This window comes from Caretta caretta, chromosome 12 (genome assembly GCF_965140235.1).
Source record: "Caretta caretta isolate rCarCar2 chromosome 12, rCarCar1.hap1, whole genome shotgun sequence".
In the NCBI taxonomy this organism is placed as follows: domain Eukaryota; kingdom Metazoa; phylum Chordata; order Testudines; family Cheloniidae; genus Caretta; species Caretta caretta.
This window is the reverse complement of record NC_134217.1, coordinates 35,572,010-35,590,993: the sequence shown is the minus strand read 5'-3', so window position 1 is coordinate 35,590,993 and position 18,984 is coordinate 35,572,010. Positions and strand designations below refer to the sequence as shown.

Genomic DNA, 18,984 nt, shown 5'->3' with positions numbered 1-18,984 from the left:
GGTGGGCAGGTAGACAGGGAAGAACAGCAGTTGAGTTGGCCTATACCATTGTGCCAGTTGCTCTATTGCAGGGGCAGCAGCTGCTTTCCAGCCAGGTACAGAACAGGAGAAGCATATGGACCAACAAAGTGGGAAGTAAGTGAAGAGGCAAGGCCTGGGTGCAGGGGCAAGATAGGCAGGTCTTAGTAGGAGAGAAGGGCTGGTCAAGGACAGCCAATTCCAAGGAAAGAAAGGGTGACAACAGCGCATTAGCCATTTGATCTCGGCTGTGTTCCTGGTATGCCACTTTAGTGGCCATTGGGACTAAAGGAAGAGGATGAATAACATGGTGAGGGGTGAAGAGAGATAATTTTTAAGAATTTGGGTTATTGGGTTGCTCCAGCCCTTGGTTCAAGTCATAACACCAGATAACCCTGGGTTATCTAAGCAAGCTAGTAGCCAATTTGGTTGCAGATTTGTATAGATTGGACAGATGAATACATGGCTTTGTTTTTGGATGTGACCACCATCAGCCTTACCTAGAGTTTCTACTATGGGTAGCTTCTTCACAATCACTCTTTTCTTGGCCATCCTTAGAACGCCCAGCACCAGCGTCACCGTGACCACAATAGGTAGCCCCTCTGGGATGGCAGCCACGGCCAGGCTGGGTTGCAGTATAGCAAAAGAACAGGTTTCCAGTTACAATGGGTCACACCACAAGGCGCTGCACCCACGCATACATTCGAACATTGCAAATAAGCATTTCCAGAAGGCATGAATGTCCTCTTGAATGTGATGGTCTGGAATGGAAATCTCGTGACTGTTGAATATTAACAGCTCAAATTCCCAATACATAATGCAATATAAATATGTACAATAATCCTCTGCATGTCCTTCTCCATTTAAAAGAGTCTGGAGAGTGAGCACAATTTTGAACATTGCCAGGGATAGTTCATTTCCTTACATCTGGGAATTTGAGATTTTTAATCTCTGAAGATGAAGGTTCAACCTTGCTTGGCAGCATGGTTCAATCATACCCACTGACCTCCTCTCCTAGATGCATCAAAGCTATTCTCAGAGAGTTAATTCTATTCTGAGTAGCCTGGACTCCCAAAGGATCTCTTGGTGCCATAGGCTACGTCTACACTACAGCCAGGATCGATGCTCTGAGATCGATCCACCAGCGATCGATTTAGTGGGTCTAGTGAAGACCCGCCAAATGGATAGCAGATCACTCTCCAGTCGACCCCTGTGCTCTACCCCCGACGAGAAGAGTAAGGTAAATCAACAGGAGAGTTTCTCCCATCAACCCCCTGCGGTGTAGACCCTGCGGTAACTCGACCTAAGATATGTTGACTCCAGCTACATCATTCACGTAGCTGGAGTTGTGTAGCATAGGTCAATTTACCGCGGTAATGTAGACATAGCCCTAGTAAACCAGACTGGCATCTGGCACTATGCATAGTTATTCCAGAGAAAATACTGACAATCATTTTATAACCCTCTGTTGTTCTGTAGCCAGGTATGAATGGGTCATAAAGGATATCTGCTGTTACAAGGCAATAAATGTTTATATTAAGCATAAAAATTAACTCAGGATTAAAACATCAGTTAAGGCAAACATTTTCAAAAGTGACTACCGATTTCAATTGCCTGAATTTCCGGGTGTCAAATTTCAGACAACTTGGGCGGGCTCAGTTTCCTGGGGTGATTAGTACTAAGGCTGGCCAGAAAACAACAATTCCATTTTCCAGAAAATGTTGAAACGTTGAAATTTGTTTTCATTCTGATAAAGAGTGAAACTGAGACCTTTGGGGAAAAAAAATCACAAAAAAATGCTAGCAAGAGACCCCAGGATAGCCAATAAACTGGTGGTCAGAACACTGGCTTGGGATGTAGTAGACCCAGATTCAGCCCAAACTGGAGCCAGTTGGAGCTTTGTTTCTCAGCACCTTTGAAATTCTGAGTCAAGAATTGCTGACAAACTTTTTTCTCCTTTGTCATCAGTGTCCCCCTAGCCATTGTGAGTATGAAACCAAACTACTTTAGTTCCTTCCATGTTGACCATCATCCATATTTTTATTTCCACACAGTGCTAGATAATGAGTAATCTTAGAGCTATGGAAACACTTAAGGATCCATTTTCCAAATATTACTCAACCAGTTGGTTTATAGTATTTGACTAAGGGGTTGTGCATGTATTTCTATATGTCAGGCACAGATGTAACATTCCTGGCCTTATAAACAAGTTAGAGAAGGGCTAATAATTTGCAGATATAATATTCCTCTTAATTTAAAGCATAGAGATAAGAATAGAAAAATGGCCATACTGAGTCAGACCTATCATCTATCTAGGCCAGTATCCTGTCTCTGACAGTGGCTAGTGTCAGATGCTTCAGAGGGAATGAACAGAAGAGGGCATTTTTGAGGGATCCATCCCCTGTCATCCAGTCCCATCTTCTGGCAGTTGGAGGTTTTAGGGACAACCAGAACACAGGGTTGTATCCCTGACCATCTTGGCTAAATAGCCATTTATGGACATATCCTCCATGAACTTATCTAATTCTTTGTTGAACCCAGTTATACTTTTGGCCTTCACAACATCCCTGGCAATGAGTTCCACAGGTTGACTGTACATTGTGTGAAGAAGTGCTTTCTTGTGTTTGTTTTAAAATTGCTGCCTACTAAGACTTTGCAGTACTTTTATGGCAGGGATCAAGGAAGGCTATGCTTATGTGGATGTCTTCCAAGGCACTGCTCAGTGGAAATATGTTCATGGCAGAATTCAGACATTAGTGAAATAATGCACCTAAATGCACCAGTCTGTTTCCCCCCAAAAAATAAAATAAAATAAAACCTCCAGCCTTCTTTTGTTCCTTCATTTCCCATTAAATGAATAGTAAGGTCAGATTCCATATTCACTGAAATCAACAGTAGAACTCCCATTGGCTTCTGTTGTGCAGAACCAAGCCCCATATTAAGAGACTAACACAAGTACTGAGTTTTTTTTTTCCCCCACAGAAAAAAGTCCCCTCCATTGTCTCAAGCAACCTCTTAGCGGGACGTGTTTCACTGTAATAATAAAAGAGTTCTTTCCAATCCTCACCTCACTCCAATAGTGAACATACTGAGAAGATGCTTTCCTTGCAACCAGCCAATCAGCATTATTAAACCTAGGAGAAGGGGGAAAAAGCCAGTTAAAAAATGGAAGTTAAGGATCTGTGAGGGATTTCAAGATATCTTTCATCTCAAGTCATCGCAGGCTGGACACTCAAAAACTGAGGCACTCCACGTGAAAGGGCCCTTTTGAAAAAGTTGCTCCAGGGACACCGGAATGGATCATAGTTTATGCAGAGCATTCGGGCCAACTCACCAATTATGCAAAAGGAGAAAAGGGTAAGTTGTTTCCCCAGTTTATCCATGCTTTTCTGGAGAGGTGTTTTAGGGGTCTGGAAAGGTGAAGAGAAAAAAACAAAATTGGTTTCTGTTATGCAAAATGGGGTGCGTGAGTAGAATCAGTAACAATAAATTCAGCCATAATTATTACCACTGAAGCAACCCTAAACTGAGATTGGGGGCTTATTGTGCAGGCACTGTACACCATATACACAGTGAGAGAAAAATGTCCATTAAAGAGTTTATAATCTCAAAAGACAAGACAGAAGCATTAGTCAGGTCACAGATGGGGACCTGAGGCATAGAGAGAATAAGTAACATGCTCAAAGTCTTCAAAGTTTGTGGCAGAGCCCAAACTTGAACCCAGCTCTCTTAAATCCTACTGCAATGCCTGAAGCTCATGACCACCCTGCCTACAAACAGCCATTTGACCTCCAGTATTTGTGTAACAATGCGGAGACTCGGGTCCCGTGACGGTACCACACAGCACTGTACCCACAAAACAAACAGAATTCTTGTCCCTTACCTCTTCCGCTTGCATCAATTTAAACACCTCTCCAAACTGTGAGTTTTCACCAGTTCCGATGACTATCCCCTGGATTAGGAAAATAGCAATGAGCATCATGCAAAATACTGACCTTACTTGAAAGATTCTCTAGCTATTATCTAGAGGTGGATGATATGGAGAGTATATAGGACTCACTTTTCCCTTCCCATATCGTACCAGTGTTCCCATGAAAACAACATTACTCAGCGTTGTTAGGTCTCCAGCTTCCAGTAAGGGATCATCAGTCTTACTGCAAGGCTCAGCTTCTCCAGTAAAACTGGATTCATCCACCAACAGGTCTGTAACCTAATTAAAAATGTAACTATGTGGAGCCTTTATCACAACATAGACTAGCAAACCGATGTTATCATTTATGTGTGAGCTGGTGTTTACCTCTATCAGTCTGATATCTGCAGGAACCCTGTCTCCAATAGAAAGACACACAATGTCTCCTGGGACCAAGTCTCGGGCGAGAAGATGCTGCAGTTTTCCTTTCCTTATGCTGCATTACATTGAGAAAATGATACTATTTAAATAGCATGCTAGGCAAATATAAGGACCAGGTCCTTGCCCCAGAGATGATCCAATCTAAATAAGAGTTTATCATCTAACTAAGAATGAGGAAAGGAGATTATATTCCTACCCTGAATTTAGTTTTAATGCACAAACAGATGGGTGGATTATGGAAGCTTTAGATTTCAGTAATAATGTACATTTAACCTGAATATCCTGAATTGGAGTGCTTTCCCCGCAGTTTGAACTTTAAAGACTGCTTACAGGCCGATGAAAAAGACCATCATACTTGGCAAGCTGTTTAAAGGTAGAATTACCGTTGGTGTTTTTCCATGTTGCTGTACTAAATGTTCACCTTTGAAAAGATTAGGTGCCTACTCTGTGAAATTCATTGGAGGAAACAGGCGAAGGTAACCGGAGTATTTGTAAGGTACAAAGTTCTAAGACCGTTGAAGTAGAAAAGGCCAGGCCTCGTTTTTGACACAATAATTATAACCTCAACATGAACCATTTATTTGTATTCGTCATGATAGAGCTGATTTTCAAGGATACAAGTGTGACGTTACACTCCATATGCTTTATGAATGTGAAAATGATGTAACTGGAATATGCTTTATGCAAAAGGTCTCTTGTAAGGTGTCATTACAAAGGTTATAACCTACTGAATATATTCATCCTATTTGTATGAATGTATCATTCTTGTATCTGAAGGTAGAAATATGAAGTATAACTCTGAGCTCCTATTGTAATTATGCAAAGAGTTGACCATTAATGGTGGTTTAAAATCTTGATGGCTCCCATTGACTAGGACAATTGGTTGTAAAAGCTTTGTTTACTTGCAAACCTCCTAGGGTACATGCGGGCCAGCCCTGGAGAAATGGAGACTAAGGGTATCACAGGACATGTGAACATGTCACATGATGCTGGAATCCATTTTAAACCTGGTGCTTTTCCATTTAGAAGGAGGGGTGGGGACCCAGAGAGACAAAAGATTCCTGCCTTGTGCCAAAGCTATAAAAGGGGGTGGAAAAGAACAAAGGTGGCTGCCAGTCATGAGAAATCCCCTAGTTACCACCTGAGCTGGAACTAACAAGGATTGTACCAGGATTGGGCCCAGACTAGGAAGGCGTCTAGTCTGTGAAAGAAGCATATTGGAACACCTCCAAGGGTGAGATTTACCTGTAATCAATTTCTTAATGTATTAGGCTTAGGCTTGCGTGTTTTGTTTTATTTTGCTTGGTAAGTTACTTTGTTCTGTCTGTTATTACTTGGAACCACTTAAATCCTACTTTTTATAATTAATAAAATCACTTTTGTTTATTGATAAACCCAGAGTCAGTGATTAATACCTGGGGGAGCAAACAGCTGTGCATATCTCTCTACCAGTGCTATAGAGGGCAGACAATTTATGAGTTTACCCTGTATAAAGCTTTATACAGAGTAAAACGGATTTATCTGGGATTTGGATCCCATTGGGAACTGGGTGTCTGGGTGCTGGAGATAGGTGACCTGCTGAGCAGTTTTTGGTTAAAGTCTGCAGCTTTCGGGGGCATGGCCCAGACTGGGTCTGTGTTGCAGCAGCCTAACAACACAGTGTCTGGCTCAACAAGCTGGCAGGGAAAATGGGCTCAGAGGAAATCTCAGCACATCAGGCGACAGTCCCAAGGGGGTCTCTGTGACCGAACCCATCACAACAAGTAGTAAAAGGCTTTTTGTAATCTAGAAAGTTGATCCTTAACACTAAAGCAGTCAGACCAATAAGATTTGATACACTATACAGCATAACGGACACAAATACAGTCAAACTGTATCATATGCAGAGAAACATTTTTAAACTCAGCATGTGCAATGAATGCATGTATTGACATATGGTTAATTTATGCCCAAACATCCTGCATGTAAATTGGGTATTTGCACATGCACATCAGTAGACAGGTGTCAACTTGGTTGTATGCAAATCCCTAATATGCACACCAATGGGCCAGGACCTTCAGTCCATTAGAGTTGCTTTTTGTGGATCTCCCAGGGTAAAGGTACCCTAATGCCAGAGAATATGGCCAGTGGGGGATTCCCCCTGTACTGGGGAATCATCAGATAGTGTAAACTTGCTGTAGTGACTCCTTTGCCAGTCTCTCCAGCTTCCAGTTTAGGGGGGCTGTATCCAAGGAAAAGGGGACATGTCTGGGCCATCCTTACACTTCAGGAATTTCCAGATGATGGATTTATCCTTTGGCGGGGGGTCGCTGGCAGCTGGTACTACTCAGAGCAGCCTTCAGTACATATGAATTACAGACAGCAGTGGTGCAAAGACGGTACAGGGGGGATTAGTTCAAGGGTTCAGTCACAAGGCCAAAAAACCAAAAGGAAATGGAAATAAGATAGATCTGTATAAAATAGAATGAGAAATCCTACTCTCCCCTCTTCCCCCCCGGGGCACGTTAGTGGGGGCTGGGAAGCCTAATAAATATGGTAGGATCATTTCTCAGTCCATCAAGCACAAATGCCAACCTGGGATTGATGGTTATTTCCATATGCTCACTGGCAAAAAAAATTTTATTGCACAGCTCAGAAACCAATATTTGACTTGCAGGTGTAGCTAGACTCTCAATCTTATTGACTGAAGCTAGCTCATCCCTTGGATCATGTGTAAGGCACCTTTGGCTACACACATATAAACCCCATGCTAATCACCGGGGCTCGAACCCCAGGAATGTAAGCAGCGAAACACGAACTTCAGCCATCTCCGCTAAAGGAGAATTCCTGCAACTGCGAACACCAGGGCAAGTCATAAGAGGGAGATATATGAAGTGGGCTGTAGCCCACGAAAGCTTATGCTCAAATAAATTTGTTAGTCTCTAAGGTGCCACAAGTACTCCTGTTCTTATTACCAACTGGACACCCATCCAAAGACAGTTATCAGCAATTCATTACATGCACAAGCATCAGAATTGTTGCCTTCATTATCTGGCTTCTTCCCCACAACCTGAACTAAAAGAAAATGAATAGCTCTGCATGACTTACCAGTTACATTCTGGGGGGACGAGTTTGTTGAGCTCTTCCAAAGATTTTTCAGAGCGATACTCCTTATGAGAGAGCAGCATAAAACTAAGTTACAAAAGCAGGATTACTTCAAATGGGCCATAAACTGAGATGCAGAGCTATGCTGCAAAGTTAAGGATTCTTAGGACGTACCTGAATGAAGGCCACTGTAACCACAATGATTACTGCCTAAAGAGAAAGAGGTATTAAATTCATGGGCATGTTAACTGCAGCTAATGCAGAGCTTGCCTTACAGGTGATTCTGAGATTCTAAGGCCAGAAGGACTACTGTGATCATATAAGTCTGACCCTGGGTCTCACACACACCATAGAACTCCCCCAAAATAATTCATAGACCAGCTCTTTTAGAAAAAAACATCCAATCGTGATTTTAAAATGGCCAGTGCTGGAGAATCCTCCATAAACCTGATCCACTGATTAATTACCGCCACTGTTAAAACTGTATGCCTTATTTCCTGTCTGAATTTGTCTAGCTTCAATTGCCAGGGGATTCCACTTCCAGGTGAATAACTTACCATTGCAATACTCACAGCATCCTCGTATTCTTTAGTAATTACACTTACTAAAGCAGAAGCCAGCAGCAATAGAATGAGCGGATTCTTAAACTAAAATAAAATAAAATAAGAGATTTTTTTTTTGTTTCAAAAAAACATTTTATTTAAGAAAAATAATCCTCATTAGTTCACTGTTAGTGACACAGTTTAATGCTGGACTTCTTTAGAAATAAGAAGAAACATCTAATTGATACAAAGAATTTCTTTAATTAGTGCTACTGCATCATTCTTGCAAATAAATAGGAACTGTTGGATGCTCGGGTCTTTTGAAAATATGGCCATTTATTTAGGGACCTAAATATGGATTTAGGAGCCTAATTTTAAGCTTCTATTTGTGAAAATCTTGACCTTACTCAGTAACCATTGGAAGTGATGTAATTGAGTTAAGTAAGATAAAGAAAGAAACTCCATTCCCCCCACTCCGCCATAGGTTATGAAGATGCACCTTAGCGGAATTCGGGCTTGAGCCAGCTCCCATTGAAGTCAATCATGAAACTCAAGTCCTTAGTTCCCATTCTTAACAAAAGATTGCATAAAATACCGTACAGTAAGTGAAAGGAGCCAGGCCACAGTGAAATTTAAAAATGTACGTTACAGGTCATTCAAATTTATCAGTGTGAATTGTGTACTCCAACAAGTAACACTTTCAAGGAGACTGAAGGGTTGTTAGAGAGCATGACTGTACTAAAAAAATCCATTCTGTACCCTAAAAAGAAAATCCCTTGCTAAAAGGGTCAAGCAGGTGGGGAGCAAAGCACCCATGTGTCATTTTTAATTAGGCACAAAGAATGCTTTAGAAACAAGCGTAGAAAATTTACTTATGGTTCTATGAAGCTGCTTAAAGGACACTGAATAAGTGTGTGTGTGGGGGGGAGGGGAAATCAGTGAAATAAAAATGAACCCTTAAATAAAATAAACAAAATTTACAATCCTTAGGATCCATCTAAAGTGCAACCAGAGGCAAAACTGATTAGTAAGAAAATCACAACAATCAATCTCTATCAAAAAATAATCCCTGTTCTGGTAAAAGCTCCAAGGCACAGATGTAAATTACATTCAGCTTGTGAGATCTATTAATAAACATGAGATTCCATGTGCACCTAATGAAGGATAACTCAGCCTAGGAAGAATAAGATTAAAGACACCACCTCGATAGTTTGTTTCTTGCATTATTTGAATCACTCAGTCTTCAAAGTGATATCGCAATATTGCATTTCTTACTCTAGCACAAGAGCTGAAGTTAACTTTCATCTGAGTTTTACACAGTTCATCCTTTTTTGCTGAAGATTTAGTGCTCCTCAGTTTCATTCACGGAACTATGTCGTAACTGAAATCAGAATATACTCCAGTTATCACTTTCTTTATACAACCTTTCATTCTTTTACCACTGGCCTGAGTAGGAAATGAATATCGTTATTGTTATGTAAGTGGTGCAAAGAACGATACGGCTCTTGATTTATACAGTGTACAGCATCTTAAGCAACGGGTGGATCTTTAAATCTATCTCCATGTAATGCAAGATCATTGTCCATGTTTGTAATGATTTCCCGCCAGGCTCAGTGAGCCCCTGTGTCTCTATGCAGAGATCATTGCTGGATTGGGGCCACAGGAATAAAACCCATACAATTTCTAATATATGGAAGCACTAAGATCCAATCAGAACAGATTTTCTCACTGTTGAGTACTACTGCACAAATGTGAAACCACCTTTTAATGGGCTGCACCATAATTACACATGTAATCCTTACCTGGTCTAGATATTTCTTCCATATAGGTTCTGTATTGTCTACTGTAAACTCATTCCAGCCATGTGTTATTCTGCGTTGTAGCACTGAAAACTCTGAGAGTCCAGTTTGTAAATCAACCTGGAGGGAGGTTAAAATCCGTGTAAAATCATCCAGGAAAACTGCATCATGCAATCAAGCTGCATTAAAAGTAATAAATACATTTGGCCACAAGTTCAGATCGAATATTTGACCAAGTCTTATGGCTTTAGGACGGAAGAACCCAATGCACAGCTACAGACTAGGGACCGAATGGCTAGGCAGCAGTTCTGCGGAAAAGGACCTAGGGGTGACAGTGGACGAGAAGCTGGATATGAGTCAGCAGTGTGCCCTTGTTGCCAAGAAGGCCAATGGCATTTTGGGATGTATAAGTAGGGGCATAGCGAGCAGATCGAGGGACGTGATCATTCCCCTCTATTCGACATTGGTGAGGCCTCATCTGGAGTACTGTGTCCAGTTTTGGGCCCCACACTTCAAGAAGGATGTGGATAAATTGGAGAGAGTCCAGCGAAGGGCAACAAAAATGATTAGGGGTCTGGAACACATGAGTTATGAGGAGAGGCTGAGGGAGCTGGGATTGTTTAGCCTGCAGAAGAGAAGAATGAGGGGGGATTTGATAGCTGCTTTCAACTACCTGAAAGGGGGTTCCAAAGAGGATGGCTCTAGACTGTTCTCAATGGTAGCAGATGACAGAATGAGGAGTAATGGTCTCAAGTTGCAGTGGGGGAGGTTTAGATTGGATATTAGGAAAAACTTTTTCACTAAGAGGGTGGTGAAACACTGGAATGCGTTACCTAGGGAGGTGGTAGAATCTCCTTCCTTAGAGGTTTTTAAGGTCAGGCTTGACAAAGCCCTGGCTGGGATGATTTAACTGGGATTTGGTCCTGCTTCGAGCAGGGGGTTGGACTAGATGACCTTCTGGGGTCCCTTCCAACCCTTATATTCTATGATTCTTTCATTTGTACTCCCCCCACAGATGACACTTGACCAAATATCCAGAATGATCAGACATGAAAAACAACAATAAAAGAGAACCACTGCTTTTGTACCAGCTACAAATCTTTGGAGGCTACTATCATAAATCCAGCAGAGGGAGCACAAATTCATTAACAAATCCCATTTCCAGATTTGTGGTGCCATTTGACGAATGACTAAATAAAAACCAACTAAGTAACTAACTAACTTCTGGGTTCACTAGAAACAATAGAAAAAAAAAATCAATGTTTTGCCAAATAAAAAAAAAGAACAAACAAACATGGAAATAAATTGGGTCTGCAAGTTTGAGAGATGGCAGTAGTGGAGAATAAACTAAAAATTAAAAACTATATAAAATACTTAGTACAACAATATTCCCTGGTCCCTAGCTTTAGTGGATCAGCATTTCCTAGATTTCTATCCTCCAGCATGTTCTTTTCATACATATATGATCATGTTTATATTCCTTACAGCATATTATTAGTTTTTGCCCATTGCAAACTGTAATATAAATTGAGTATTTAAAATATTCCTCCAGAGGCAGAATGCAACCCAGTGTTCCTTTCGGGGAGGTGTATATGTGTGCGTTCCCCCACATCATCTCTTACACATGGCTACGTGTAAATCACATGATCCAGGCCCAGGGAAAACCCCATGTGATGTTTCAGGGAATCATCTATGGTTCTAGAGCTACAAAATGAATATTATTGATTTAGATGCTTGGAATGCTGTGGGACTAAGGGAAGAAAATGGGGCCATATGAGAGTAAACTGGGTGTAAACTGGACACGAATGAATTTAGGCTGGAAATTAGAAGGTGGTTGCTAACCATCAGAGGAGTGAGGCTGCGGAGCAGCCTCCCAATAGGAGTCGTGGGGGCAAAACTCCTATCAGGTTTTAAGATGGAGCTTGATACATTTATGAAAGGGATTACTTGACAGGGTTGCCTGCAATAACAAGGGACAGGACTTGATGATCCAGCAGGTCCCTTCCAGTCCTGTGTCCTATGTTCACTAAGATTGTCACACCTGAAAAGCTGTGTATCTTGCATGTAAGTTTGCAGAACTGTGCTAAATCCTCCACCCGTTGGTGATGGACCAAGCGCAGTTAGTGGTCTGTGCTGCCCAAGCTTTAACTCAAGTCATTTGCGGTTCAGAGGTTCATTTAACTCACCATCACCGCTGATCAGAACAAAGTAAACCAATTATTCAACTGTTAAGTCTCAGAAAACCACCCAAATGAAAAGGACATATCTGAACCCCATCTGATGCACGAGGAAGTTTGCATCTAAAACTAGATATGAATTTCGCAGCTTAGCTCCCTCTCGGAACAAAATAATGTGGGATATTGGGGTGAGTCCGTATTTCCACAAAGTGTGGTTACGCATTATGTAATCATCCTTACATGTAAACTTTTTGCCAAGTCTTCTTTATGGCATTTGCAAGCTTCTTTGGGGGGGAGAGCTTTCACTTCTTTCTCTTGTTCAATTGCTGTCAATTCCCGTTCATCTGTCTGAGTAATACAGATAATGCAATTGTTAGGGAAGAAGAACATAGCTAGTACAGTCATTTCATTAGTTTTTTGGTTCCTCCCTTTATTTGGCCTCTCTTCCCTTATCCTTCAGTTATAGGTCTTCACACTTATCTAACAGCTAAATAATTCACCCTTGCAACCCCTCTCCCTCTCCTGTGGCAGGTACATATTATCATCTCTGTTTTACAGATGGGGAAAGTTAAGGCAGAGAGGTTAAATTATTTGTCCAAGACCACAGAGGTAGTCAGTGTCTGAGCTGGAATGGTTGGTCTGACCACTCAATCATGCCTGTAACTCACAAGTTGTTATGCTCCTGAGAGAGGATACAGTTCCCCCTTATACTGTGTGTGTGCACGCATGTGTCCATTTTATGCTGGAAGTGGAAACTTATTCTCCAATGGTTCCAGGAAATCAGGCCATGCTACAGGAAGAGGGGAGGAGAAAGAAAGTATCAGGTAAATACTTTGGTAAATGCTGAGAAAAACAGCCAGCCGCTTGGCAGTAGTTCCAGGGAGAAGTAGCAAGGGTGTTGCACATAATGGGCTGGAGAGGAAAGAGGCAGAAGGTGAACATGGCCAGGTCTAGTTCCAGAGCCTTTCTCCCAAATAACCAGAAATCCTTCTCGGTACAGAAGAGAGAAGCTGTTCCTGGGAAAGAGAGCTGGTGATTTATCTTAGAGTCAGCTCAAATTAAAGCTCCTTCATGAAGTCCTCAGGAGATGCCTATGCAAGGAATTGCAATGCAACCAAGCCAAAAATGGTGCATGTCTGCAGCAATCACTCAGGAAGTGGAGAAGATTGTTTTTTCTTTTGGAAGCAGCACCCACCTTCCTAGGAGACTGCCCTCTTTCCATGTGCTTTTTTTGAAAATTAGGTGCAGCTGTTCTGCTTCCTGAGTAAGCTCCTCTGGGTCTTAGCACAGATGTTGCCTCCCTTCATTAGGGATGCTGGGACATGAATATTATGGGCACGGTTCCTGAAGAGTCTGAGCCACTTACACAGGTGGTCCTGTGGACCACAGGAGCACACTGCATGGAATGGTGTCAGCTCCTGGGACCCAAATCATATTGCTTTCCTGGTTAGCTGTATCTGTTCCTTTGTGCTTCTACAGATCCCCAGTTCCTCTGATGTCAGCTTCACTCCTTACAGGCTCTAAGTTTTTGGTTAAGCAAAACATCTGCAGGTGACAAAACACTTTTCATTGGTGCCATCCTGTCCTTTAACAGTGCTAAATATGAGTCTGAATCCACAGCCTTTTTCAGTTGCCAAGTTATTATAAACACCATTTTCCACCAGCCCCTTGGATTGCGAACAAACTTCTAAACCTCAAACTTCACTGCAAACTGCTTAAACTCATGTCCACTCAAGTGCAGCCCATGCCGTCTGTCGGTAGGAGAAAGCTCTCCCGCCGACAAAAAACTTCCACCCGCACTGAATGGTGATAATGTTGTTGGCAGAAGAGCGCTCCTGCCAACAAAGTGCTGTTCACACTGGTGCTTTTCATCTGCGAAACTTTTGTCTTTCAGGGTGTGTGTTTTTTTCACACCTCTGAACGACAAAAGTTTTGTCGTTCAGTTACCATCGTAGACAAAGCCTTATAGTAAAGCTATTTCAGAGAAGTGAGAATAAGTCATGAATGAGGGCATAGTTTTTTCCAGGCAACATAAACAAATCTATGCCTACTTTACTCCAATGGGGCCAATTTTTCCTATGCCACCAACATGGGCTCTTTTGCTCAACTTCGTCTGTATTTTTAGCATATGTGACAAGGCTTGAAAACTTCCTCAAAGCACTGTTAATTTGAGGCCAATCTCTTAGATTTTACAATCTCTAAATGACCTTCATTTATCCTTTTTAACATATTTTTCTCTAACACCTTAAGAATCACCATCCTAGTGTCTTTAAACAAAATCCTACCTTGGACCGAGAGCTCTTCCTGAATCGGTGATAGGGCCTAGGAACATGCTGTCCCGGTCACCCTGTGCTAGTAGCTTTAATCATATTCTGCAGGTTCTCATCCTGAGCTGCTGCTGTGATAATCACAGTCCACATGGCCTGTGAGACCAGAGAGTTTTCTTTTAAAATCAAATTGACATGTATAATGGCTAGCTCTGGACTTTGCTCCCCCTGAATGCTCTCCAGAATGTGTCTGCTCCCATCAAATCTCTCCCAGGTTTGTATTTGATTTGCAAATCATACATTTGTAAGTGAAAAACTAAGATCTGTATTCTCAGTGGGCAGGAGAAGGGGAAGGGAAGGGCCCTTTTGGCAATAATAAGCAGTTTACGGTTTACTATATCTTCCTCCTGTATTTTCCACTGCATGCATCTGATGAAGTGGGTTTTAGCCCACAAAAGCTTAAATAAGCTCAAATAAATTTGTTAGTTTCTAAGGTGCCACAGGTACTCCTCCTTCTTTTTGTTTATGGTCAGTTTCAGCTAACACTGTACTCCCCTAAATAAAGACATGAAACTTTTTACACACATGGACTAAGGTCAAAGCCTTTTTCTCTGAGCATATCAACACTCAACTTTTGTTAGTGCCTTTGACGCATAAGCCACTTGACCTCCAGTATTTGAGTATGGTCCAGTTTTGACCATACTGCTTTAAGAGGACTGCATTGATACCCCCCCTTGGAGTCATCGGAGGATAACTTGGCACAAGCGATATACTAACTATTGTGGCTTTATGCTGCCGTAACTTGTGTCGACCCAAGCTTGTGGCGTAGACCTGGCTGTAGTGCTTACTGTCATAGTACCTTAGGACTGGGGCCTCTTAATTAACTCATTCAGTTTCTCATACTCTTTATTAAGATTTGCATCCCAGGTCGCTTGGCCATTGTTGTGCAGCAGCACTCGCAGGTTGCTGGTTCGGGCAACTAGATTAGGCAGACATTTCATTACTATATCAGTGTCCAGATAAGTCATCAGTTCTCCTTTGTCCTTTAATTTGTTGACTCCCTCAAAGGCTCTCAGATACAACCCCAACGAAAGCTGGACAAGCCCCTACATGGACAGATAGAAATAATATTGCTCGAGAGAAACAGCATGATTTTCCTTTACAGAAAAAGCGGTGGTTAGGTAATGTTATGTTCATTATTATTAATAAGTATTATTTGCATTACAGTAGGCTTTAGACACGTTAGCTGAGAACAGGAATCCATTGTGCTGGAAACTTTACATAAACGTAGTGATAGACAGTACCTTTACAATCCAAACAAAGGGTGGAGGAGGACACTGAGGCACACAGAGAGGGAAAGTGACTCTCTCAGAGTCACACAGCTGATTAATGACAGAGCCAGATACAGAAGCCAGGTCACCTAAGTCTCAACCCAGTGCCTTATCTAGATGTTTTATAATCTCTTTTATAATATCTATAATTATAATTCACTCACTCCTTTTAATAAGGTGGAGAAATGTCAGACCCGTTGATCTGAAATTTGAGCTACTGATTTGAGCTATACATGGAAAGCCATTACATTTTTTATTTTGCTGATATATAAAAGTTATAAGTTTTGCTTAAATAAACTGTATTGTTACAAAGGGACAATTATTAAAAGGAGTTCATCTGCATGTATTGGGACATGCCACTCAATAAATGCAGAATGGCTTTGCAAGACAAAGATCACAGTGTTTGAAATGAAAAGGGGGACTTGTGGCACCTTAGAGACTAACCAATTTATTTGAGCATAAGCTTTCGTGAGCTACAGCTCACTTCATCAGATGCATACTGTGGAAACTGCAGAAGACATTATATACACAGAGACCATGAAACAATACCTCCCCCCACCCCACTCTCCTGCTGGTAATAGCTTATCTAAAGTGATCACTTTCCTTACAATGTGTATGATAATCAAGGTGGGCCATTTCCAGCAATGAGTTGGCATATGCTAGACTAGCATGTAGCTACAACCTACTTAAATACAATAAAGAGTGCGCCACTCAAGGAGGGGTTGGCAGGAGAAAATAAAAATTGTTAGTGTAACTATTGTCTGGCCAGCACAGACAGTGCTACAAGTTACAAAGGAGCAGACATTTAGGCTACAAGTCATGCACAATGTTCTGCACCACCACACCTTACAAAATGTCACATCTTCTTTTAGCTCTCTGGCTACTGTTGGTTTTGATCTATGATTCATTATAGATCGCACTGGGACACACAGCAAATCTGGAAAGGGTGAGAGAGGCAGAGCTTTCTACGACTCTCAAATGCACCAGAGCGTGTGAAGACTTCTCGTTTCTTTTTGGTTAGGGTTATTCATTCTGGGGTATTGTTTGCTCCCTTCTCCTTCCTATATTTACTTGGGCGAGCTAAATTTGGTGAAGTCTAAGCTGGGAGAGCGAGTGATTTGGTCAAATAAGGAGCCTTTCCAAATGTAAAACTTCATCCTTGCTTTCCCACAGAGCACAACTTAGTATTTATTGGAAGCGGGTGAAAACCAATCCCCCAAAAGACTAACACTCTGGGGTGTGTGTGAGTGTGAGATATTTGAAAAGTTCTACTCTGTATGGCATTACAACAACGGGCATAGTACAAAAACCAAGGAAAAACAAACTAGAATTCCACAACAAGGTATTTTCCCGCCCCCATCTGTGGTGCTGTGTCACGAGTGCTGTTTAATCCTGCTTAAGCACGGTTGCCAACTCTTCCACTCTTATTGTGAGTCTCACAATATTTGGTGTTTTTCTTACAGCCCGAGGCCCTGAAGTCTTGCGAATATACCAGAAACTCAACTTTCACTTGAAAAAAAAAAAAAAAAGTTTCTAGCTTTCATGGTTGCAGAGATAAACCTGAAAATGTGAACGCTGATGGTCCTAAAACCACAAGACACGTAAACTTTAAATATTTTTTAAAAAATATTTTAAAATAACTTTTAAGCCAGGCTCGTGATTTTGTTGACCTCACTCATGGCTTTTGAACGTTTGCAATACAGTTGACAGGTCCCATGTACAGAGACCCCCTCGCCCAAGCCAGCTTGCACCCCCAATTAGTTCAACACTGCTACCACAAAGCATATCACACACATACACACAAACACACAGCGCTTTCTCACTCTCTTCCCTTGGGAGAGATTTTCAGTGTTCTCATTGTGTTTCCTGACTCAAAAGTAAAGACAGGCAGACTGGAAGTACATGTTCCAGGTCTTCACTCATGCCTTAGGGTGTGCAGATTACACCCACGAGGAGTTTTTGACCTAAACACAGACCCACACAGAGTGCAGTCCCACCCACTCCACTCAGCAACAGGGTGGGACCCTGGAAGCTCAGCTTTGTAAGGTAGCTGCTTATATAGAGTTTCCTGGGTTTCCTCTAAGGGCCTGATTGGGCCTTCAAGTGTCAACCCTGCTTCATTACTCCACCCTGTAAACCTGTGTGGGAGCTGCAGAGAATGAAGTTAACCCCCAGCTTGCTGGAAAATATTAGGGCCATTGGTCCCTTTCATGCCCTGTTGGGGACAAGCTGTTTTTTCTTTTTGTTAAAGGAAGTTAATGTTTGCCAAAGACCTGGACACCTGACTAGGAACCAAAATGTATTCAAGATAACAATGGACTGGTTTCCATGGCAGCATGTTTCTCCTTTGGTATTTCTGGGGGCAAATTCAGAAGGATCAAGGGCAAGATGACCCCTAAAGAGCTAAATGTGTCTGCCAGCAAACTTGTTCCCTTAGAAAATCTTTAATCAAATGCTTAAAGACTATGTAAATAGGCTCTGACTTTTTGCTCATGTGTGATATGCTGTGCTGACCTTTCATTTGGTCTGTTTTTAAATAGCACTCCTTTCCTTCCTGGTACTTTTCTTTTAAAGGGCACATATTACCAAACTTTACTGCCAATGTATAAACATGCAGTCAAGCAATAGCAGCAGTAAGTAAAGAGTGATTGGGCAGGCTTGTACACCTCTGTTGGGAAGTGAATGAGTAGCAGGGAAAAGCACACACCCCATTACAGTAGATGTTAAAATAAGGAAAAAAAAAAAAAAGCAGGCATATACTGGAATTGTAACTCAGTACTACATTTAGGGCAAAGAACAAAAGCCAACCTGTTTCCATTGCCGGATGGACAACAAACTTAAGCTCTGATCCTGCAAACCCGTACATATATATGTACAGCTGGTAGAAAAATCCAGTGTTTCCGTGAAGAACTTGAACAAAATGGTTTTGTTTAACATTTTTTGCGGAAGATTTTGATTTTTGTGTGTGTTTTGAACGGAAATGTTCATTTTGTTTTGGTTTTAAACACCAAAAGGAAACAAACAAAACATTTGACATGAACTGCTTTGTTCCTCCTTGATTTTTTTTTTTTTTTGGTCCAAAAGGAAAAAAAAAAAAGTTGAATTCAAAAAACTTTTTCAAAAAATATTCCAACTTTCACTAACATTGCAATTTTTTGTTCGAAAAAACGAAAGGTTGGAACATTTGGACCCGGTGTGCGTGTGTATGTGAGCAATTCGTACAGTCCCCAAGCTATTGGTGCAGCGCCAGCTCCACTGAGAGAAAACTAAAATTAAGAAAAATTCAGAGACATGAATAAATTGCAACACAGAGAAGGAGCACAAAAAGTACAAGGCCCACTAGAATGAAAGGAATGGAAAAAACAGACTGAGCAATAGAACTGGGAGAAAAATGGAAAACATTTCATGATGACAT

The 18,984-nt window shown here is 41.5% G+C and overlaps 1 protein-coding gene across 2 annotated transcripts in view; it reads right to left on the bottom strand.

Moving 5' to 3' along the window:
- The window catches only part of ATP2C2 (ATPase secretory pathway Ca2+ transporting 2), a 45,713-nt gene that overhangs the window by 20,818 nt on the left and 5,911 nt on the right, over window positions 1–18,984 (bottom strand). The window contains exons 2-12 of one of the 2 annotated variants that reach the window (XM_048816559.2): window positions 12,212–12,319; window positions 9,798–9,914; window positions 8,011–8,100; window positions 7,628–7,663; window positions 7,457–7,518; window positions 4,316–4,424; window positions 4,079–4,228; window positions 3,902–3,970; window positions 3,353–3,428; window positions 3,086–3,152; window positions 519–643 (exon numbers count right to left, since the gene is read on the bottom strand). In XM_048816559.2, the coding sequence (XP_048672516.1) occupies window positions 519–643; window positions 3,086–3,152; window positions 3,353–3,428; window positions 3,902–3,970; window positions 4,079–4,228; window positions 4,316–4,424; window positions 7,457–7,518; window positions 7,628–7,663; window positions 8,011–8,100; window positions 9,798–9,914; window positions 12,212–12,319 (1,009 nt within the window). The remainder of the gene's footprint in view (window positions 1–518; window positions 644–3,085; window positions 3,153–3,352; window positions 3,429–3,901; window positions 3,971–4,078; window positions 4,229–4,315; window positions 4,425–7,456; window positions 7,519–7,627; window positions 7,664–8,010; window positions 8,101–9,797; window positions 9,915–12,211; window positions 12,320–18,984) is intronic. The other variant, XM_075118446.1, reaches the window with a different exon arrangement.